This window comes from Macrobrachium rosenbergii, chromosome 13 (genome assembly GCF_040412425.1).
Source record: "Macrobrachium rosenbergii isolate ZJJX-2024 chromosome 13, ASM4041242v1, whole genome shotgun sequence".
Classification (NCBI taxonomy): Eukaryota; Metazoa; Arthropoda; class Malacostraca; order Decapoda; family Palaemonidae; genus Macrobrachium; species Macrobrachium rosenbergii.
This window is the reverse complement of record NC_089753.1, coordinates 34,806,413-34,829,819: the sequence shown is the minus strand read 5'-3', so window position 1 is coordinate 34,829,819 and position 23,407 is coordinate 34,806,413. Positions and strand designations below refer to the sequence as shown.

The 23,407-nt window shown below is 37.8% G+C and overlaps 2 protein-coding genes across 3 annotated transcripts in view; both read right to left on the bottom strand.

Annotated features, from left to right (window-relative positions):
- Nucleotides 1–1,602: 1,602 nt before the first annotated feature.
- LOC136845159 (uncharacterized) lies at nucleotides 1,603–14,384 on the bottom strand. 2 transcript variants are annotated; one of them, XM_067115110.1, is made up of 8 exons: nucleotides 14,247–14,384; nucleotides 8,439–8,570; nucleotides 8,163–8,279; nucleotides 5,243–5,453; nucleotides 4,799–4,949; nucleotides 4,199–4,326; nucleotides 3,788–3,949; nucleotides 1,603–2,169 (listed from the first exon to the last, which is right to left on the bottom strand). In XM_067115110.1, the coding sequence occupies exons 1-8, from the start codon at nucleotides 14,249–14,251 to the stop codon at nucleotides 1,630–1,632; spliced, it is 1,446 nt and encodes a 481-aa protein (XP_066971211.1). In that variant the 5' UTR covers nucleotides 14,252–14,384; the 3' UTR covers nucleotides 1,603–1,629. The 2 variants fall into 2 exon arrangements, with proteins under 2 accessions (XP_066971211.1, XP_066971212.1); XM_067115111.1 differs by having other exon boundaries at nucleotides 5,267–5,453.
- Nucleotides 14,385–15,370: 986 nt separating this feature from the next.
- The window catches only part of LOC136845158 (putative uncharacterized protein DDB_G0271606), a 13,949-nt gene continuing 5,912 nt past the window's right edge, over nucleotides 15,371–23,407 (bottom strand). Inside the window, exons 2-3 of the mRNA XM_067115109.1 lie at nucleotides 22,257–22,318; nucleotides 15,371–17,225 (exon numbers count right to left, since the gene is read on the bottom strand). Coding sequence (XP_066971210.1) covers nucleotides 15,371–17,225; nucleotides 22,257–22,285 — 1,884 coding nt within the window. The 5' untranslated portion in view covers nucleotides 22,286–22,318. The remainder of the gene's footprint in view (nucleotides 17,226–22,256; nucleotides 22,319–23,407) is intronic.

The window sequence follows — 23,407 nt, the reverse complement described above, 5'->3', positions numbered from 1 at the left end:
AGGAGGAGAATGTAGAAGACATGCTTTGCTAATTTACTGAAGTCTCATTTGTGGTTGAGAGGGCAGAGTTCATTAGTTTGTAGATGTCAGAAGGAAAGGTGCAGCCTCCTTTTTGGGGCAAAATTCGTCCTGAGATGATGTGTCCTTACATCTATGCTCTTCCAAGTTTTGGCTGAGAATAGTCTCACTTAGCAGAATTGAAGATTTTTGTGTAGGCATCATTGGAAAAGGATTTTTGATAGCTGAGACACCTTTATCCACCATGCAGTTTCCTTCAATCCCTCTGTGGCTTAGAAGGGTACTGCAGCCAAACTTTGGAATCAGCCTCACATTCTGTGTTTTCATAAGGATCCCAGGTTTCTTCCTTGCAAAAGGGCCGGGAGTCTTCCCGCCCCTTTTAGCTCGCTCTCCAGCCCGTTTCAGAGGGAGATAAGGGGTAGAAGAAAGGAGGGGCAAATGCTGAGGTAGACTTATCTGGTTCTCCAGATGCCATGAGTACAGAGAATGCTTTATGTGCCATTGGCTGGAACCCTGGCCAGTCTGTATCCTTCAGGGTGGTTACAGACTATTTTGGGCACTGATCCCATTGCTGGCCTACCCCCCAGAATTTCACCTTGGGTCACAATGAGGCATTAGAGCCCTCACATCATCTGGAGATGTGGCTTTCTCAGGGTGTGTAACAATATAACTAATGTAAGAACTATAGTTGCTTTGCTTGTGAAGTTATCACTAACTGTCCAAGTTATTTTCTCTTCCCAGTTCTCAGGCAGAAGTGCCCAACCAACCTTACCTTATTTGCAAGCTTAGAGAGTAATGAATTAAAGCCTGTTATTTGTTTAATAGGAACACAGCAATTTTTGTTTTATAGAACTCAACTATTTGCTTTACCTGAGCTCCCACTTCCCTGCCATCATACTGGATGCAGAAATAACCACTTGAGAATGAAACTTCACATGAGGAAACTTGAGAGTGAAGCACCTCACTATGGGGTTATATGGTACTTGAGGAACATAACTGATTCATCTGGATCTATAAGAAATGTTTTATTTCTTAAATTTTTGGATACGCTACTCTTTCGAGTAATGAAGGATTGGCTCTTTTAAGGTATTTGTTTATACGAAAAATTAAGATTTTTCAGTCGTGCACTGGTGTAGTGGGACAAATCTGTGATTGTAATGTGATTGTTGTGTGAATTTTTACACTGTGCTTTAAAAGATTACTGATTCTTGTTTATCCATTCTTGTATCATGATAGAATGTTTAAAAGTGGAGATTCAGCTGACTTGCGAGTAATGGTTCTGGACTATCCATAGTAATTAAAAGATGGGGTGTATTGATAAGTGATTTTGGTAATGGCTTTTACAGTGTTGTAGTATTGTGGTTTCTTAAGGCAGGACAAATTTATTGGGCAGTATTAGTGCATGATGGCTTGATATACTTTCCTTCTACTCCAGAACCTTAATATCTTTTTTTAAATTTAATACGGTACTCTTCAGCAAAGCTGAACGAAGTCTGAAAAAGAATTCATAACTATTCAAGCAGTGGTAGCTTATCAACATGGAAAGTAAATGCAGATGGTGGTGGCTTAGAAATCAACTTTGACAAATCATGTACTGACTTTATTAAGTGTTTAACAATACTTCCATTCAGGATGCAAGTGAGGTCTGCATGAGTACGGGCATACAACTATGCCATTTGCTCGATTGATTTCCTCTTCCTTTGAAGGGTCTATGTGGTGTGAATTATTCTTCTGCTTTTGAGGCACTTTTGGCTCCCTCTTAAAGGCTTTTGTTATGTGTGAAAGACTACCCGTTTGCTTCTTGTGCACTGACTTTGATTCTCCTTCTTGATTGTGGCTTCCTTCTTGTCTGTTTACCATTGCAGCCGGAAGAATTGGGTCCGAGTCATGTTTTGCAGAGTTTACTTTAGAACTCTTCGCTGTTTTGTTTGACAGAAAGGGCTTTTTGCTATTTTTTGTTGTCCTTTTTTTGAGTTCACTTTGGGCACCTGTCTTTGGCTCTAACACATCTGGCTGCCGATCGGGTGTGGGCATTCCCACCCACTGTCCCGGTTGCCTCTGGCTCGGAAAAGGGACAGATTCGATGCTCTTTTGGCAGGTGATGCTGTCGTGCGTCATGACATCGTGGCCCATCAGAGGTAACAGGGTATCCTGGAAAAGAGAATTTGAATGTTTAGCATGGTATTGCCACGTTTTATCATTTATTCCATACACACTTCTTTATTAAATTCTAATCTACATGACTGCCTTGGATATAGATATGCCAGGTACCTGTCAGCTGTGGTTTATTTGGACTAGTTTCGGGAGGTCATGTCTGAATGTGTCAGTTGACCAGATTTCATGAATGTGTTTTACTCACGAATTATAGTACAGGGTAGGTTAACCGAAATAACCACTCCAATGCCAACCTAAACTAATTTACTCTTCATGGGTTATAAAACATGCTAAAAATTTTTAGAAATACAAAATACCAAGTATATCTCATAGTTTTTACGAAAATAGTGTGCCAGTCATAACGTAAGTTTAGGCATTTGGAATGTAACTTCTCGGCATTGAAGTAAACATTTATTTGATAATAACTATAAATATCATCGTAGGTTATTTTATGAAACGGCTGCGGTTGTTGAAATTTGTTTCTCTGTCTCATAAACATTTCTAGAACTGCCATGGAATGACAAGATAAATCCAAGAAAAATGCATAATCATTTCCATTCTTTCCATTTCCCACTTCCTTCACAGGCTGTAAAAATTTATGACAGTCCTAATTATTCTGTTAATGTTTAGTTTAGTTGTTTACAGTTCAATAAGTAAACTAAAACACGGGCTCATGGTACAAACAATCAAATAAAGCAAGTTAATGATACTGCATAACCCCAGAGATAATCTCCATTACCACTATATATGTACAGTATAAACTGTACTTTGGGCGAATTTATGAATCCTATTGTAAGCTTGTATAATTGATGCTTAAGCACATTTTCATTAAATTCTTCCAATTAAGAAAAGAAGTACAAAGAATTCTCTAAGCACATTTTGATAATACTTTGAAGCCAAATATTCAAGTTGCTAGAAGATTTTTAGACTGCATGCTAATATAAAACTATGTTAAAGTGAAGTGAATGCCAGACGTTAAATTCTTTAAAATGGAGAGGCTGTGATCTTGAAACTGATCAGATGACTAAATTTCTATATCTTGTGCCAACCAGAGTAAAACAAATTGTTTATGTATTATTACCAGTTGTGAAGGGAAATACTCTCTACAGTTACTTTGTTGGTAAGTTTTTGCTGACAACTGAAAAGTAATTTTAATGACATTTTTTCATTATACATCAATTTTTTTTACAGATTAATGGTAATTGATTAAATTGTATCATTATGCTAACTAGAAATTCATTATTACATGGACTGTAGCTTTCAAAATACAAAAAAACATTTGTCTCATCTCTGTTCTGAATGACTGTTTTAATTTTTTCCTTTCATGGAAGCAGGAAATGATTTGTATGCATGCTTTAAGTCATTCTGGGGAACATGTCAGTAAGGTTAAAGTCCTTGTTAGAAATGTCAGTGAGTTTACCTCTGCAATAAGGTCCTGGGAGCAACTATGCTTATTTCAATTATTGGCAGATTGTGCATTTTATGGTTACCAATTTCAGTCACTGGTAAGGATGGCATACTTGATCTAATGTTTATATGTATTCGATGCACTTGACTCATTTTTAAGTAAACTGCCTTCATGACAACTTAGTTGTATAGAAAAAATTAAACTTACTTCTAGGACTGTCTCTTCATCACTGATAGTGTGAACCTCGGATGTTAGCTTGCGCCGAATGCGGCTCAGTCGCCTTAGTCCCCAAGATGTCTTCCCTCCAAGTAGGCCCGATCCAAGGGCTGCATTTGCATGGTTGGTGTGGTCTTTCATAACATGCCAACACTTGAGAATAAAAGAGATAAACAAAGGTGCTTTAGTCAGTTTTAAGGATGAATTCACTTAATACCAAAATTGTAGCATAAAGCTTTAATATATTTTCCACTATTGTGCTTACAATCATACGTGCTCTATTTAGTGTTAGGCATACAATTCCTGTTTATCTAAAATGATTATAGGAAGGTTTAAGAACAGCAGTGGTAGTTAAGGCAACAAGTTCTGCTTTGCTGTATTTAGTAAAGTAAAGTTGCGAACCTTGTCAGAATTTATAAACTGCGTGACAGCATGTGCTTCCCGCTCTAGTATAGCCTGATCCTGGTAGCGCACCAACCATACAGAGATTAAAGGGTCCCCCAGTACTGCCCATCGCCATCCTGTTCTTCCTGTGTGAGAGATTATTACTATATCAGAAATAATATAAATACATCAGAGGGTAGAGACATTAATTGTGATTGTGTAGTTCAGTCCATGTAGTAGAGTAGGTTGTTACACAGAAAAATAAATATTTAGATACGTTTTGTTTTATTATTATAGATCAAGCCAAAAGAAGCCCCAGCAAGAAGAAATGTTGGAATATTGGATATTGATAAATCAGTCAGTAGCAATTGCAGTTTACATAAGCATTAATAGAAATATATTAGTTGTACTACAGTCAAATAAATCTATATTTAAGAAGGAAGAGTAGGCACACAAAAGCCATGGAGTTCTCACAAAGCTTTTACTTGTAAAATTCCTATCTTTTATTTCTAGATGGGGTTTGCCATTTTCCCTCCCTGCTGTGTTCATCTTTTATTTTCAGATAAGGACAATGTATAGCCCACCCACTTAGCTTCCAAAATACAATGCCAACTGCACCTTGTTGAACGCTGGCATCTAGTGGTTTTGACATGCCCCTGACATCACAAAGGTCAAGGTTAGGATTGCTGCAGACAAGGGCACAAAGGTCAGGGTGGCTGTGGTTTGCGGACGGAGTGTAGATCCTCACTTGCCACCCTTTGTATACACTCTGAAAAAAGGGGGTCTTCAGTGTACATAGGTGATTATCACTGTTATTATTATTCAAGTAAAATGTTAGCTTTTTTTGTGATACTGTATTATATTAACCAAGATAGTAGTCCTTAACAGTTCTTAATATTATTATTATTGTTACCACAGCTGTGGTCATAATTTTTCACTGAACTTTTTTTGCTTTGAGTTATGTAATAGAGTATTAATACATACTAAACTGACAACATTTCCATAAAGATAATATTTTCTGTTCCAAATAATCTTCTTTTTATACTAAGCACACCACTTTACCGTATTAAATTTCCTTTTCCTTACATTGACTTGTTGAACAGTGTGGTTCAGGGCTGCCAACTCTTTTGGAGTCACATGATCAATGGACAGTGAGACCACGTGTTGGCGTGGTCCTTTGAGAGTAGCTTGGTCGGAGCAGTGGGAGTGTCCAAAGTATTCCTTCGTGTAGGCCAGGTATGAGTTGGCGTCTGTAGCTACGAAGTCTGTGCAGCTGTGAAATATGGATGGTAATTTGATAACAATGGTGGCAATAAAACTGCTAATAAATCTCATCAGCTGTTAGGTAATAGGCCTAATAGTATTCTTTTACACTTTTTTGATGCCCTTGAGAGCAATAATGTGCTACTACTACTACTATTATAGCTGTAACTATAACTTATGATAATATTGATGCTTTAATTGTAGTTAATCCTACTGAAGATAACAATGTGTGGCACATTTATTTTTCTAGTACTGCAGATAGTCTGTGGGTGATGAATTTTACATTTAACTTCAACCAAGTCTTGAACAAGAAAAAGCACAGCAGCATAATATACTTGCTTATTATAAGTGTGATGCAGTTGCAAAATTACCATAATTTTAGATGGGATAATAATAAACTCTCCTTTCTTTTAGGGTTTCTGTTGAGAAAAAACACCTGGATGCGTCTTCACAAAGACTGCAGTTCAGAGGACACCAGCTATAGGTCTAACAAGAATGACTTTTCTAGCTGTGTTACGTGAGTATTTATTGATTTTATTTTAGGTTATTTTACGCTGTTATTGACAGTATTTAATCTCCAGCCTTTTGTATATTTTAGATGCTGTGTGTTTTTTAGTCTGGAAGTTTTTAAACAGAAAACTGATGAGAAATGCCTGTGGAATCTAGAGTTGGAATACATGGGAAATCGTTAAGCTACCCATATGGAAGTGAAAAAATATAAGCTGTTGAGCTAAAGTGAATTGTTTCTGTAGTACAGGTTGAAAGGCTGAGAAATGTAGATACTGAAAGGTGTGGTAAAAAAGTAGCATATGTGAAAGGAGGAATCAGGATATTTGGAGGTAGCTGGCCTCTTGGAAAGACATTATTATGATAGGTTGATGGAAAATGCATAAAATGGGGGGTAGGAGCCGGTGATAAAAAAAATGTTTGATTTGGGTGGCACTGTCGATAAACAGTATGTAGCTGTAGGAAGTCACTTTAATTCTGAAAATTTTTTGCTCAGGGTTGACTAGGGTGTTAAAGAGGAATGGTATGGTCATAATCCTTGTTCCATTCAAGTGAGGGGCAGGGTTCAGTTCCCAGACAAGGTAGAAGAATATTTGTCCATTCAGTTACACTCATTGTGCCCATCAATAAAAAAACTGAATTAGGTACGGGCATTTTTCAAAATAATGTGACTGTTAATTAAGTTTCTTTGCATAACACCTGGGAGAATAGTATCATTAGATTCCTAAGGCCACTAAAAGAGTTAGGAGAATCAGACCTACCTGGATGATAACTATAAGATGAGAGGATGGAGATAAGTGGAAGTTTGTGGACGTGAAAGCACAGTGAAAATTAGTGACAAAATTTCACACCTAATATTGTGCATAACTTCCCAAAGCACCAATGTCTTTTAAATGTCAAAAATGATTTGATTTTAACCTTAACCCTTCAGCCTAAGGAAAAAAATTGTCAGTTAGCATGTGATGACTGAAAATTAATAAAATTTAATAATTAAAGTATATAAGCGTAACCTATAGACACTTAACATTAATCACCAAATGGTCTATATGCAGCATAATTTCTCCATTTCCTAGCCTCACACTTTCATTCTTTACATGCTAATAAGACTTACGGCATTACAGCAGTTGCATTTATGGGATGCCCAGGAGCATGAGCCTGTGCTGGCATATGGCCAGCTTAATCTAAGACAGACTTACAGACAGACATAAGTTGCAGTGCTCTTGACAAATCAATTACTTATCACACCACTTCTTGCTATTGTTAATCATATTTATATATATATATATATATATATATATATATACACACCACATATATATAGTGTGTATATGTTGTGAGTCTTTTATATTTTAAGATATGCGTAAACATGTGTGGTTTATAGGCATTTTCTTCGGTTGAGATAATCGAGAGGGGGGGGAGGACTGATTGATCAGTATTTGTCTTATACATTTGAGATGATTTGGTTATGTCAAAAGAGTGTATAACTTAGAAGTGTTTAAAGGGAGGAGGAGGAGGAGAGGAGGAATCCACACAAATAATCACTTTAATGTTTAGTTTTCTGTCTGTTTCTGATATCTGTCCTCTAATGGGCAAAATTACTCGAACCTGAAAGTCGATATTCAGTACACTAATGAAATTGACTTGGTGGTTCAGCTTGAAAATATTTAAATTTACTATGCAGTATTGAATATTCGTCAGATCTTCGATAGGCCAACATGAAGTGAGCCATTATTTTGAAGATTAACATCACAAAACTTAACAAAATTAAGCCTTGTTTGCAGATTGATATTTATTTTTTCATCTGTGTTGATACTAATAAACCCTGTAGGGGGGTAGTGCCGTCAGTGCATCTCATGCAGTGCACTGTAGGCATTACTTAGGTTCTTTGCAGCATGCCTTCAGCCCCTAGCTGCAACCCCTTTCATCCCTTTTACTGTAACTCCTTTCATACCCTCTTTCTTCCATCTTACTTTCCACCCTCTCCTAACAGTTGATTCATAGTGCAACTGCGAGGTTTTCCCCCCATTACACCTTTCAAACCTTTTACTGTCAGTTTCTGTTTCAGCGCTAAATGATCTGTTTGGTCCCAGTGCTTGGTCTTTGGCCTAAATTCTATATTCAGTTCAATTCGTTACTGATAAAGAGTAATAAAGTATGTAATGCACACAGAGAGAAAATGTTTAAAATGGTAACAAAAGAAGGAAATACTCACGTATCGTGCAACACCAGAAGTTTTCTTGTGCAGTTACACGTCGGGTGAGACAGCTGTAGGGGCCTCCACGAGGCACAACCGTCTACTTCAACGGGAGGGGGTGGGCAGTGACGTTTCCTACAGACGGGGGAAGAACTTAATGACGTTTTCATTACTCTGTTTTCAGTCTTTTTTCGTGCTGTCTTCATGATTGTTTATAATTATCTGGAATAACCTCTGATTGAGTATGAATAATGATAGGAATTAGAAACTACATTACAGTGCCATTTGACTTACCTGTTATCATAAGGTGATGCCAGGAGGTAGCCCAGGGTATCCCAGATTGCCAGCAGTGCAAGGCAGAGCAGACATAGGCCACACCAAACTATCCCTCGCCACCGCCTCCACCAGCTGCTGCTGCACGCCCTTCTGAAATGTCATATCAACCCCATTCATTGTCTCTGGGCCGAGCCAGTGTCACATGAACAGTTCAAAAGATCTTGGCATTTTGCGATGCTTTGCTTACAAGAAAGGGACAAAAATACTTCTCTTCTTTTACTGCAAACAGGTGTTTTTCTTCATTCAGGGAGCCAATCACATGAGTAGTTGGATGAGTAATACATAAATTGATACTGTCCATTTCCCAAACTTGTTTATCAGTTAGAATGTTATGCTTAGAGAACAATTGCTAATTTCATCTCACTTGTTAGCCCACAGCACTGAATGCTTTCACAGGCTCCAGCGCTTGGCCTTACCTCTAAATCACATAATCTATTCCTTTGCAACTTTTTATATAGCATATGCCCACATAATCCTCTGTTGCTTACAAATTTAGGCACAGAAGCAAGTAAATCCGTCTGTACACACACACACGCACACACACACACACAAGAAATGATTCAAAACTTGTCTCCCAAAAAATAACCATGGTTAGGTCTCATGAGTGGACGCGTGGGTTAACTGCTCATAAATGAACAAGAAGACCTGATCTACTTTCTCTACTTGTCAGCCAAAATGACACTGAAACATGTGCAACTAGATAATAAATTCAGCTATTATAGATTTCACAAAGGGCAAATTTCTGCTATTTCTATGTTAATTACCATATTATTATTTCAGGGGCCACGATGATTCCTTGTGCTTAGTAAAATGCTATACTGCATAATGTTAAGAATGATTAGCTGCATTGGTTTCTCAATTATGCATACTGCAATGAACACTCTAATGGGAATCTTGATATGGCATCAATCATCAACCTTTTTAAAGTAAAACCACACCTCTAGAAACTCGATATTAGTAATTACTAATCAGTATGGTGGAAAATCATTTATTTTATTTTTTAAGATCAGCTCTGTGGTTCATGGTGTTTAAAATGTGTGACATTTGGAATTTGATGGAATTATCGTCTTAAAATTCAAATTTCACTTCCATGAGAATAATCAAGTAGCCATGTGGAAGTTTTATGCAATTAATGGTAGACAGTAAAAAATGAAGGAAGTACATAATCAAAACATGATTTGTATTTATGATCAAGCCAGCACAGTTCATAAGAAATATTTGAAAAACCATTCTCAATAAGAATATGAATGGATTGCAGATGTATATGGATTTATTTCATATTTTATGAATAACATACACACACACTGATTTCAGTGAAATACCTCCAGTAATTCCTATTGCAATTACTCACTAACAAGAGAAAAAGGCCCAATGGCTTTCAAGATTTCAAAACCATATTAAATGGCTTTTTGACACTGACAAAAAGGCTAAGTGAAGATCTCCCCTTAATTTTCAGTCACGCTTTCTGCTTATGTTAGGTAGGCCTGTCACTACATGTATTTTACTAATACGTATTACAACTTAAGACATTCGTATGATTTTTTATATTTTGGCTTTATCTAATATTACCCCATTTCTGGATCATTGTTCATTTTTACATAGTGATCAGTTCTTAGCTGTTAACGTATCTACTTATATTCAAGCTCCCTATACTGAGTATTGCATGTCATATATGACTAGATCATAGATTTCAGTTGTTATATTCAGTGCTAAACTCTTATGTTAATCTAATTTTATCCATTAAATCTTCCCTCTGTTTTCATGTTCTCAGACTTCAAATTCCTTCTTTTTTCATTTTCTTTGAGCATCACTCAGACACCTAAGTCGAGCTTTCATTTTACTGCGGTGCACCAGTATTTCACGGTCGTCTCATGCAAAGCGATGCTTTGTTCGGTTATTTAGATGTTTGCATTCTCGTATAATGGTCTGGCTATATTGTCCTCAATATGATATTCTGTTTTCTGTACCATTCTATACCTTTCAGTCTTCTACCCCACTTCCCTTCGCGTTTTTCAGCTCGAGTTCAAGTTCTGACTAAATTTTGAAACTTTCAGAAAACGTGGTTGCCTAGTGGCACTGCTCTTAGTAAAACCCACAACAAAAGTTGTCCTTATAAATATAATGGATTTCGCTGGAGACAGAATTGTGGTTCCTTCCTTTGGGATTGTGAGAAGTAAAAAAGTATTCTGGAAGGAAAGACGATTAAATTGAGAACTGATTTAAAAACTATTTACGCTTGATATCACGAGATCCCACTGAGAAAATGGCTGATTTCATCACTGATATTATTATTATTATTATTATTATTATTATTATTATTATTATTATTATTATTATTATTATTGTTATTATTATTATTATTATTATTTTTGTTGTTGTTGATATCTTTCAAGAGCCTCCTTAGCTCTTGCCATCATGAGATGGACAACAATCGAAGGAACAACTAGACAACAAAATTATTGTCATATCTCCTTTATTTTTGTGCTCTTGAAGTATGGGAGTTATTTATCATTATTGTAATAATAAAATATGGGGTAATATATTTATAAATTGCTTCAGCTTCATAGGCAGCGCTCCAAAGGATAGCTTGTCCATTTGTGAGACAAGGGAATGACATAAAAGAAGAGAAGTGAGGTATTATACAGATATATAAGTAGAAAAAGATATACAAATCAGCATAGCATAAATTATTTAGCAGGATGTCTTGTGAAGTTTGGACTGATGTTCATGATTACTTTGTAAATAACCCTCACACACGCACATACGCAGACACAAACACACACACACATATAATATATATAGATGTATAACTGAATCACAAAAATGTGGAATGTGATGAATATATAAGCAAAGACACAATCCACAAAGGAAAGAGAAACAATGGAATTCTGCAAGGCCTTTTGACATATATATGTATATGTATATATATATATATATATATATATATATATATATATATATATATATATATATATATATATATATATATATATATATATATATATATATATATATATATATATATATATATATATATATATATATATATATATATATATATATACACACACACACATTATGACAGAAAGAGAGAGAGAGAGAGAGAGAGAGAGAGAGGTTTTATTACCACACAGGTTTCTAGAAGTCTTTAATCATGTGCCTGGGTCATAAAATATGGATTAAATATAGATGCAAAAGCAGTTTTGTTGAACAGCAGTCATGACTACCACTTTCCAGCGTACTTTTTTTTTCGTCTTGTTATTTTTTGTTATTTCTCTCTTATGGTTTATGTTTTGCTTCCCAGTTGCTTTTTCCTTAATGGGCTGCTTCCCCTGATGAGGCCCTTGGGCCCAATCGTAGCATTATGCTTTTCCAACTAGAGTTGCAGCTTGGCTTGTAATGTATACATATGCTGAGAGTTGAGAAAGACACACAGAGACAAAGAGAGAGAGAGAGAGAGAGAGAGAGAGAGAGAGAGAGAGAGAGAGAGAGAGAGAGAGAGAGAGAGAGAGAGATTATGCATTACACGAGCAGAAGTAGAAAGTACCTGCGTCCTAAAACTTCTGCCTCTCTCCTGGATTATTCATAGGCTTCTCCAGTGAGACCTTTTTAGACATATTTACCCCTAATTAGGGTCTCATATACGCCTGGGGAAATTCAGTTGTTGAGTCTGCTCGTGGTTTGCAAGGTTGCAGGTACATGGAGTGGAAGTGGTGAGAGAATTACACACACACACACACACATTATAAATAATGTGTGTGTGTGTATTACATATGTATACATACATACATACATAGATACATACACAAACACGCACAATATATATGTACACATATAAGTATATACCTACTGTGTGTATATGTATATGTATATATATATATATATATATATATATATATATATATATATATATATATATATATATATATATATATATATATATATATATATATATATATATATATATATATATATATATATATATATTTAACCTTTATTTTGAACATCTTGGACAGCATGGGACCCAAAAAGGAATATGGAATTTCTAGTGTAGAGAGAATCTAAAAGAATTATGTCTTTTCCTCATTAGTTGTTCCTTTTTATTTCAAATATGACTTCAGTTTTACTCTTCATGTTAGGTTTTTCGTGCGTTTTCCCCATAATAATAATAATAATAATGTTTCCTACTTTGTGGAAGGATTTGTGTCAATGGAGTATGTACAGTCCGGCCTTCATGTCCACTGTACAGAAATCTAATCGCAGGGACATAAGTTTAAAGCATCATAAAAGGACATTAGTGTAACGGCCATTGTGTGTGAAATCTAGCAAGATTCACAGAATGTTTGATTTCAAGTTTTTGTGAACTGAAAGAGTTCTCCTTCATTACTAGGGGAAGCATTATTCTGTTGTAGTGCTATGTGCTGTTTAACCTTCTTATTGCTGGAAAACTGTCGTAAAAATACTGAAACTCATTCACTGGACTGCAGGTATTTAAGCTCAGTAGTCTTTTGAGATATCTTGCAGACAGACAGACAAACAGAGATGAATTCTTAAGCGCCTCCTCCTAACAGACACGCAGACAGACAGAGATGAATCTTAAGCTCCTAATAGCAGACAGACAGACAGACAGAGATGAATTCTTAAGCTCCTCTCATCAGACAGACAGACAGATGAATTCTTAAGCTCCTGTCATCAGACAGACAGACAGAGATGAATTCTTAAGCTCCTCTCATCAGACAGACAGACAGATGAATTCTTAAGCTCCTCTCATCAGACAGACAGATGAATTCTTAAGCTCCTCTCATCAGACAGACAGATGAATTCTTAAGCTCCTCTCATCAGACAGACAGACAGATGAATTCTTAAGCTCCTCCTAGCAGACAAGACAGACAGAGATGAATTCTTAAGCTCTTCTCATCAGACAGACAGACAGATGAATTCTTAAGCTCCTCCGAAGAGACAGACAGACAGACAGAGATGAATTCTTAAGCTCCTCCTAGCAGACAGACAGAGTTGAACTCTTAAGCAGCTCCTAGCTTGGTAGGAAAGGTATTCAAGAGCTTTTCTTCTGGCTGGATGTTCCCATAAAATGGTGAGAAGTTTTTTTCGGGAATAATATGCTAAACACATTATTAATTTTATCTCGAAAACATTCCTATGTATTGCAAGAGCCAGAAGGAAATAGTAAAGAGGCATCAGTACCTAGAGCTTTCGAGTATTTAATATACACACCTTCCGGGCACTGCACCCTGAAGAAGTGTGTATTAAATACATGAAAGCGCTGGGCACTGATGCCCCTTTATTATTTCCTGGTCGCGTGATCCTTCTGACGGTATGGCATTCCTATCTCTGTGAACCTCGTTTTGCTTAAAGTCGTGTTTATAATTCATTTGTATTCGATGATTATATTTTTTGGGTTGTTATTGTTTAACTTCTTATTTGCTGATGAGAGACTTATCACCTAAATTATAAGGGAATATAACCAGGCAAGAGTGAATGGCTCCTCTCTCTCTCTCTCTCTCTCCATATATATATATATATATATATATATATATATATATATATATATATATATATATATATATATATATATATATATATATATATATATATATATATATATATATATATAATGTATATATCCATATGTATATACATGCATGCATACAGTATATATATACATATATTTATGTATATACTTAATCCTAGATAATTATGCATTAAAAGATAAAGTTATGTTTTCGAGAAAACAGATGAATGACTCACCTCATGATGTCCTGTCTTGTTCTCCCAATAAACAGTTCCAAATCTCTCTGGAAAAGGACCCGGACCTACGTTGATGAAGTCTTCAGGTTCTGTTTCAATGTCTTGTATGTGTGTTGAATGATGCAGCCGATCGGAACCAAATTTCTTTATTCTGTACTGCAACGTTTTCTGAGATGTACTGTGTTGAGCACCAAGTTTTCGATACTAATGCGGCACTTTCATTTTAGACCAATAAATTAATGGAACACTTTCAGTCGGGTGATTACTTTAATCAGAAACTGATTCACGTCACTAATTGGACCCCACAGGGAATTAGTAACGTTTCTCAGTACGCAAATCGACTCCTTTTGAAGTAAGGCTTCTTAATGGGCCGTGTTTCTGTGCAAGTGCGAAAGTTTACTCAAGTTTTTCGGTCAGGAATAATTGCAGTTGTGTGCGTGCAACGAGAAGAGGCACCATAAAGTACGTCGCTGTATTTATGTATTCATTTTGTTTCGGAGAATCTGTAGCAAGTGCTTACGGTGCATATCTGAACTTCGTTGATTCATAGACACTTACAAAAAACAGGCTTACATATATATCTTTTAAGAAACGAATCTATACAAATAGTACTTTAGGCACATAAGTACGTCGCCATGAAATATTTTCTCTCTATGTGATGTTTTATGTGGGTGAATAATGTCTTGATATGATATCGATGAGTGAAACTAAATGAAAGTTGTGTGGTCACTGGCACGTTACAAGACTGCAGTCTCGTGTTGCAAAAAGTGAATTTTCTGGACACGTGGTTTTGATTATCAAACAGGATACATTACACTATATATTTTTTCAGTTTGATTTTATACATCATTCATGTCGTATTAAAGTAACTTTGTTGCTCTTTTGATCATTACAGTACTTGGGCAAAGTCAGTTCTCCTTTCAGAGGGTACTGACTAAGCACTGGAAACTAGAGAATTGTTCATATCAGTTTTGAAAGAGTGCAGTTCAAAGAATGTTCCGTGACGGTGTCCATAGCTTCTGTAGTAAATATCGCAGACGAAGTTTCTTTGTTTACCAAATGAGGAACTTTGCTGTAGCATCAGGGCGTTTTATCTCGGTGGATCAGTGCAGAGACTTAAACGTTCAGTGCAAGTGCTCAACGGACAGCCTTGTGCTAGCTGGTCCAAGGATTGTATTTGCAGGGCCCTTTGCTAAACTAGAAGGACCTTTGTTCATGTTGCTTGGACCTTTGTTAATACCAGAAGGGCCTTTGTTAATACCAGATGAACCTAAGCTTATATCTGATGGTCCCAAATTGATCTCGGATGGACCGACATTCAACTCAGATGGCCCTTGGTTCAGGTCCGCAGGGCCTCTGCTTAAAGCGCTGGGTCCTCTGGCAACATGGCAAGGACCTTTGCTGAGATTTCCAGGGCCCTTGTTGAGCCAGGCAGGACCTTTGTTCAGGTTTCCAGGTCCTTTCTGATTCCCACTTGGACCCTGGCGCAATGAAGATGGTCCAACATTTATTCCTGATGGACCTTTGCTTAGGCTGAAAGAAGCTCTCCTGGCAAAGTAGCTGTCACGTTCCTTTTCCTGAGTGCTTAGTTCATTGCAACTATGTGAACGGTTACGTGTGGATATGTCTTTCTTGGGATGTTGTTGTTGTTGTTGTTGTTGTTGAGGCTCTTTGCTTTCCTGGCCCTCCGGTTCACTGACTGAAGGAGGGAGAGTTGCTTTGGAAGTAGACGCCCTCTGGTCTGCCTCGTTACTCTCTTGGTCTACCGATGGGGTGACTGCTTGCCTGAGAAGGCTGTTGATGTTGCTGAAGGGGTCCTGGTTGTTGTTTGTTGTATCATCTGATGGTTTTGGTGTGGGTTCTTGTTGGGTTGCCTCTTGTCTCCTCTGTTCTTCCTCTTCCAGTTGGCGGAGGCGTTCCTCTACTTTCTGTTGAATCCTATCCCGCTCTTCTCGTTGTTGCTGCTCTTCCTCTTCCTCCTCCTCTTCCTCCTCCTCCTCCTCCTCTTCTTCCTCCTCCTCTTCTCGTTGGCGCTCTTCTATTTGCTGTTGCTCTATGAACTGCTTTGTTTGCTGGATTTGTTGTTGAGTGTGAATCAACTGTTGCTGTAGATACTGGTACTGCTGGACATGACGCTGATATAATTTTTGCTGCTGGTTCTGGTACTGTTGGACGAGCTGCTGCTGAATTTGCCACTGCTGGTATTTCAGGTCTTGGAAAGCATGGCTCTCTTTGTATTTGCTAAACTTCGTCAGTTGTGCTGCGTTCTGAGCCTGAATCTGCTTGAGGTGGGTCTGCTGTCTTTGTTGCAGATCCTGGCGTTCATTTGTTTGCTGTTGATTCTGTAAATGCTGCTGATGTATGAGCTGCTGTTCCTGTTGTTGGAGCTGTTGCAGATGGGTAAGCTGCTGCTGTTTCTGACGCTCGCGAAAATCGCGCTGCTCCCGCGATTTTTGCTTTTTCTGCTTTTGCTTCCAGTGCCTGTCTGTCACTGACTGGTCTAGAGTACTCTCTTCAGCTGCTATGGCGCCTTGCAGGTACTGGACCACATCTCCTAGTTTAGTTTTACTAATGCCCTCTTGCAAGGCCTGGGCATGGATTTTCTGCCTGTTTCTCCCTTCGTTGATCGTGTTAAAGAAGACACTGCTGGTGCTGGCTTTGCCACGCGGCTGTGGCGACAGAGATCGCGAGGCAGCGGCTCCCGAGGCTCGTGGCTCCCCTCCGGTTGAAGAGACATCCGAGGGCCTCGGGGAGAGGGACCTAGACGCGGCCTGCAGCCGTGGCTGATGGCCCCCTGGGGTCCCCTGTTGTGAAGGTGCCAAGGAGTAAGTCGCCGAAGAAGGGGCGACCTGACCTCTTACTTGCGGTTGCCGGACCCACGGATCCTGATAAGTGGAAGACGCAGAGGCTTCTCTTCTGGAAGGACCCTGTTGCACTCCTGAGGGAGTCCTGGAAGCCCTTACCCCGTCACCTCTTCTCCTGATGGGGTAATGAAAATGTTAATTATGGACTTGAATTTTAAAAAGACATTACGCTTTTAATTTATGAGAAAAGTTGTAAATCAAATTAATGATGATGTTAGAGACAGCCATAGATGTTGTGGAATACAAAATGAATTAATAATGAATTAAATAATGAGAATGCATTAAGGAAAAACTAAGAGACATAAAATAACTGCTGACAGGTGTAGATTGAGCATTATGGTTAAATTCACAATCATTATCCAGAAAATGAATATATAATGAATACACAGGTGAAATATGAATACTGTACCCATGGACGAGATTATGATGAATACCCCACAAAAATTTGCTTCCTGAGTATCTGCAAGAATATGCACAGTAAACATCCACAAACAATTGCTATTTGAATACCCACTAGGACCGGCGCTGAACTCCGGTTTCCTAGGCCGTCAGGGTAATTCATAAATTATACCCACTCACAGTCTTGCTAGAGTATTTAGTTCCTCATTGGGAGCGTCGGTAGAGTTGTCAGCTAGCACTCGCTAGGCCCAAGTTCCAGTCTCCGGCCGGCTAATGAAGAATTAGAGAAATTTATTTCTGGTGATGGAAATCCATTTCTCGGTATAATGTGGTTCTGATTTCACAATAAGCTGTAGGTCCCGTTTGTAGGTAACCAATTGGTTCTTAGCCACGTAAAATAAGTCTAATCCTTCGGGCCAGCCCTAGGAGAGCTGTTAATCGGCTCAGTGGTCTGGTAAAACTAAGATATACTTAAATTAACCTTCATGGCCATTTGCAGTAAATGCCTAAAAAGGGTTGTTTGTGCATGGCTGGTTACTGCTTGATAGCTGAATATTGTCTACGAGCTTGTTGGTGCGCGTGTGCTGGAACCTGGTGCTGCAGTCTCCCCTACCCTCCTGGAGCAGACAAACAGGTTTGCAGGAGGAGGGTGGATGTCTCCCCTACCTTCCCATTCCCCTATCTACTCTTCCCCCACCTGGAGCGAACAAACTGATTTGCAGGGGGTGGGTGGCTGTGTCATGTCTCCCTTACTGTCACCCAGGGGAGGACAAGCAATATCCACTCGGATTTTATTGTTATAGATTAATGCTCAGTTTGAATTTAGCAAAAGTTTTTGGAAATTTCTTATCGTTTGGTTACCAGGTCGAGATAAAGTTAGTTTTTTTTTATTCTCATGTAATTAGGTTGATTAGAGAGAGAGAGAGAGAGAGAGAGAGAGAGAGAGAGAGAGAGAGAGAGAGAGAGAGAGAGAGGTAGAGTATGAAAAACAGGTTTAAATCAGTGATTACGAAGGAGAGTTTGAGAGAGAGAGAGAGTATTAAAAAAAGGTTTAAATCAGTTATTACGAGGGAGACAGAGAGAGAGAGAGAGAGTATTAAAACAGGTTTAAATCAGTGATTACGAAGGAGAGAGAGAGAGAGAGAGAGAGAGAGTGAAATAAAGACAGGTTAAAATCAGTGATTACGAGGGAGAATTGGAGAGAGAGAGAGAGAGTATTGAAAACAGGTTTAAATCAGTGATTACGAGAGAGAGAGAGAGAGAGAGAGAGAGATAGAGTATTAAAACAGGTTTAAATCAATGATTACGAGAGAGAGAAAGAGTATTTAAAACAGGTTTAAATCAGTGATTACTATGGAGAGAGAGAGAGTATTAAAAACAGGTTTAAATCAGTGATTACGAGGGAGAGTTTGACAGAGAGAGAGAGAGAGAGACTATAACAATGTGTAAATTTATGTATTTCTTTCTTATTTAATTACGCATTTTCTCCTAAAGACGATTGAATACCATTCTTTTTTTAAGTGTACAATTCCGTATAAAAATAAGTTTTTCCTTTATTAGAGGTTGATATGACTGAATTTGTTAAACAAGAGCAAACCCTATGTAGTAGGAATGCACAGCACGTTCTCAACTATCTCCTGTGTTAACTAAGTACCTGGAAAATTACCCAATCACCCCTGAAATAACCAAGAAGCCTTTGAGTTGAGCAAACTTCCCCTGATTTAACCAATTTCTGATTTATTTAACTGAACGAGTCATCAGCTAACAAAGCAGTGTATCGTATTCTAAGTAGCGTAATCAGTTAGCCGTTCTGTAATTTAGCAACGTATTGTATTAGTATTGTATTGCCCCTGTAAGTTAATTCAGTATCATATTTTCAGATAGTACCTAAGTATCCAGTAGGTTAACTTATTACTCAAAACTTAACGAGTTATTCTATCAAGTATCCTCTATAACCAAGTATTCCATCAGGGAACCATTCCGTGTAAGTTAACGAAGTATCCCAGCAGTTAACCATTCGACTTAAGTTAACCAAGTATCCTACTGGTTAGCCATTTGTTAAGCGAGTATTCCATGATTTAACTGATTAGCTATCAGTTAACCAAGTACCCTGTCAGCAACCCCCTCCCCCCTGTATTTTAATCAAGTATAATAATAGTTAACCACAACCTCGTGGATTAACCAAGCATCCCATTAGTTAACCATTACTCCTTGAGCTAACTATGTACCCCATACGATAAGGAACCGTTGTTCCCACCCCATTAACCTGCTATTGAATGTAAAGTGGTTGAAAATGTAGCCATTTATCTTGTAAAGGCGATACAGTTGTAACGAATCTAATAAAATCGTATTCAATTCACTACGCTGTCAAGCTTCAGCATCATTATCAATAGGCATCATGATTAACACCGTGAATGAATCTGATCTACGAAAACAGCAGAAACAAAACAAAAAAACAAAAACAAAAACATGAACGTATTGAGCTGCCACATAATTCTTTCCCCCCCAAAACACACACGGCGCTGCTTACACTCGCTATTTGGATCCTATTACACCCTTGGCGTAACATTCCTCTTTCATATGGCCCTCGAAAATCGCTGACGAGCAGCTTTTCTTATATTGTATTATGCTGGGATGAATGTTCATCCTACTCCGGACAGATTTTTAGGGAGTTTTGTGTTGATGTTCACACCATTTCCTCCGCAGCCAACGTAGTTGCCAAATGCGCGATGGTTAGAATTTTTTCAGTGCGGTGGGAAATATGGGCCTTATTACTTTTGAAGGGTTTCGAGGTTGGTTCATGATTTTACGTTTGAGGTTCCTACAATAGTTTTGATGTTATTATTATTGTTGGTGTGTTAGTTGCTTCGTTATTGAGATTAATATTATGTATCAGTTTGGTCCATCTTCTTCTTCTTCTTCTTCTTCTTCTTCTTCTTCTTCTTCTTCTTCTTCTTCTTCTTCTTCTTCTTATTATTATTATTATTATTATTATTAACTGATAACTGCTCATAGTCCTTAATAAGGTCTTCTTCTTCTTCTTCTTCTTCATTATTATTATTATTATTATTATTAATTATTATTATTATTAAGAGATAACTGCTCATAGTCTTAATAAGGTCTTCTGTTTCTTCTTCTTCTACTTCTTCTTCTTCTTCTTCTTCTTCTTCTTCTTCTTCTTCTTCTTCTTATTATTATTATTATTATTATTATTATTATTATTATTATTATTATTATTATTATTATTAACAGATAACTGCTCATAGTCCTTAATAAAGTCTCGACGAAATTTGTTTCAACTTTTCAACTACTTTCATTGATTTTTGGGAAGAAATTAAGAGCAGACGGTTTCAACACAACGAAGGCATTTGTTTGTGTCTTCCGAGAACACTTGTATCTAACAAATGCTAGAGTGGTAGTGGATAGGAAACAGGAGATGAAATCAAGAGTAAGTGAAGTCAAGTATGTGTAAAGGAAATGGGGCACACCTCCTTGCTTTGATGTGATGGTGAAGATAGTTATTTAGGGGATTATAGTATATAAACATTTTTTGTGGGAGAATAGAATGCAGTATACAGATGTGAGAGTGACTGGTTTGATGTAAACCTGGCTGAGAGACAAATTTGTAATTTCTTCATGGATTTTTAATGAGGTAGCAAAGTTGTGGATTAAAGTGTATTAACCCCATAGGAAGGGTAGTGCTGTGAGTTCACCTCACGTGGTGCACTGTAGGCATCACTTAAGGTTCTCTGCAGCGTCCCTTCGGCCCCTAGCCGCAACTCCTTTCATTCCTTTTACTGTACCTCCGTTCATCTTCTCTTTCTTCCATCTTACTTTCGACCCTCTCCTATCAATTGTTTTATAGTGCAACCGCGAGGTTTTCCTCCTGTTGCACCTTTCAAACCTCTTTACTTTCCGTTTCAGCGCTGAATGACCTCATAGGTCCCAGTGCTTGGCCTATGGCCTAAATTCTATATTCTGGTATGTTCTCAAAATGTATTGCAAATGGAATGTGGAATGGTCGATGTTGACAGTTGATGCTGTAATGATTGCAGATAGTAAAGGTTAACTACTGAAACTTGTAAAAGTAGTTGAAAGGTTTTGCAAGATGGAAAAGTTGAGAGTAAATATTGAGAGTAAGGTACGCAAAAATGGTAAAAAGTCTAGCACAAGTAAAAAGGTGTCCGGAGTATTCTGAGATGGTTTGGATATATTGGAAGAATGGAAGGGGAGGGGTGATGAAAAGAGTGTGCTATATGGAAGAGGTAGAAGAGAGGATATGAGGACCTAAACACTGCTGGTAGATGAGATGCAAGAGGCATTGGAAAAGAAAAATCTTAATATCAAAGAGATATGATAGTTCGTGCAAGATAGTAGTGAATGGTACCAAGTGTGCAAGGCAATCCGGCGTGATCCCGATAAGCATTTTGTGTAGGTGTATGAAGCAATTAATGTTGTGGAAGTTTTAATGGCTTAATGTAAGAACAAATATCGTAAAATCAATATGGAAATTACCAAATATCCATCAAGACAATAAAGAAAACACTTCGAAGTGTATGTCCTGATTGTGACATAGTAAATGACATAAGTTTAAAACCAAACTTTTCATAGTAGAAATGGGAAATTATACGACGTGATGAGGCAGACATCAGATATTTACAAGTAACAAATTGAATAAACTATATAGAAAATTAGATTAAATTGAAATGTAAAAGCATAACCATACATGGTGCGTCGAACAATTTACCTTTGGAGGAAGTGTCCACGCGCGAGCATTGGCGGCAGACTTCCTTTCTTTCAGTTTCCCAACTAAAAATCAAAAGAAGAAAACGTGAATTCGACTCACACACAGAAAACAGGAAGTGGCTGTTTAGATCCAACTTTAACTGAAAGCTATGTAGAAAGGTAAAAAGAGGGACTTGCTCTCTTTAATTCCCTTCATTATTTTGTGGCCTATTTTAGCGAGGAGAGAAAGGTACTTTAACAAAGAAAGTGTTTTATTGGTTCTGTGGAGTTAGCTACGATTATTTTATATGCTTATGGAGTTTAAACACAATAAGTTACGTGCTTACCTTTGCTTGACGTCAGCAGACTTGGTTTACATGGTTGTTTTAGCTTAATGAAATATCCTCACCTTATATTTTCCATTTTTCGATTTTCAACTTTTTTCTTCTTTCTGTTCCTTTGGAGACTGACTTGACAAAAACCTAGCAGTGTTGGCTTATACAGAAGAAATTTAACACCCTATTTCTAGCATAAATATTTCCCTGAGAGAGCGTGGAACTCAGATATGGTACCTTTCCGCCTTCCAGCAGTTTCCTTTGGGATAAATTAACGGTTTCTTCCTCGCCTAAGAGTGACGTGGAGGTGGGTGCAAAACAACGTAACAGTTTTTCAACACGTCCAGGAGCATTTGGAAACCGGCCGGCTGAGGAGGAGACTCGATACAGAGTTCCCGGCCCACTGGGAAGCTGCTTGGAGCTGGAAGGCTATAAGCATCATTCAGTGACCTCTCCGGCAGTGTAGGTCTAAAATAATGTGCTTTACATTACGCTCGTATCAAAAACTCTCCGACAGTGTAGGTCTAAAATAATGTGCTTTACATTACGCTCGTATCAAAGTCTGCCACAGTCATTTAATGAATTTCTGTGGTATCCAAGATACCCTGTCCCAGTTCCCTTTTAGGGGACGGGGAGGACAGTGCCGTCAGTGCACATCACACGGTGCACTGTAGGCATTACTTACGGTTTCTTTGCAGCGTCCCTTCGGCCCCTAACTAAAACCCTTTTCATTCCTTTTACTCATATTATCTTTCTTCCATCTTGCTATCCACCCTCTCCCAGCAATTGTTTCATAGTGCAACTGCTTTGAGGTTTTCCTCCTGTTACACCTTTCAAC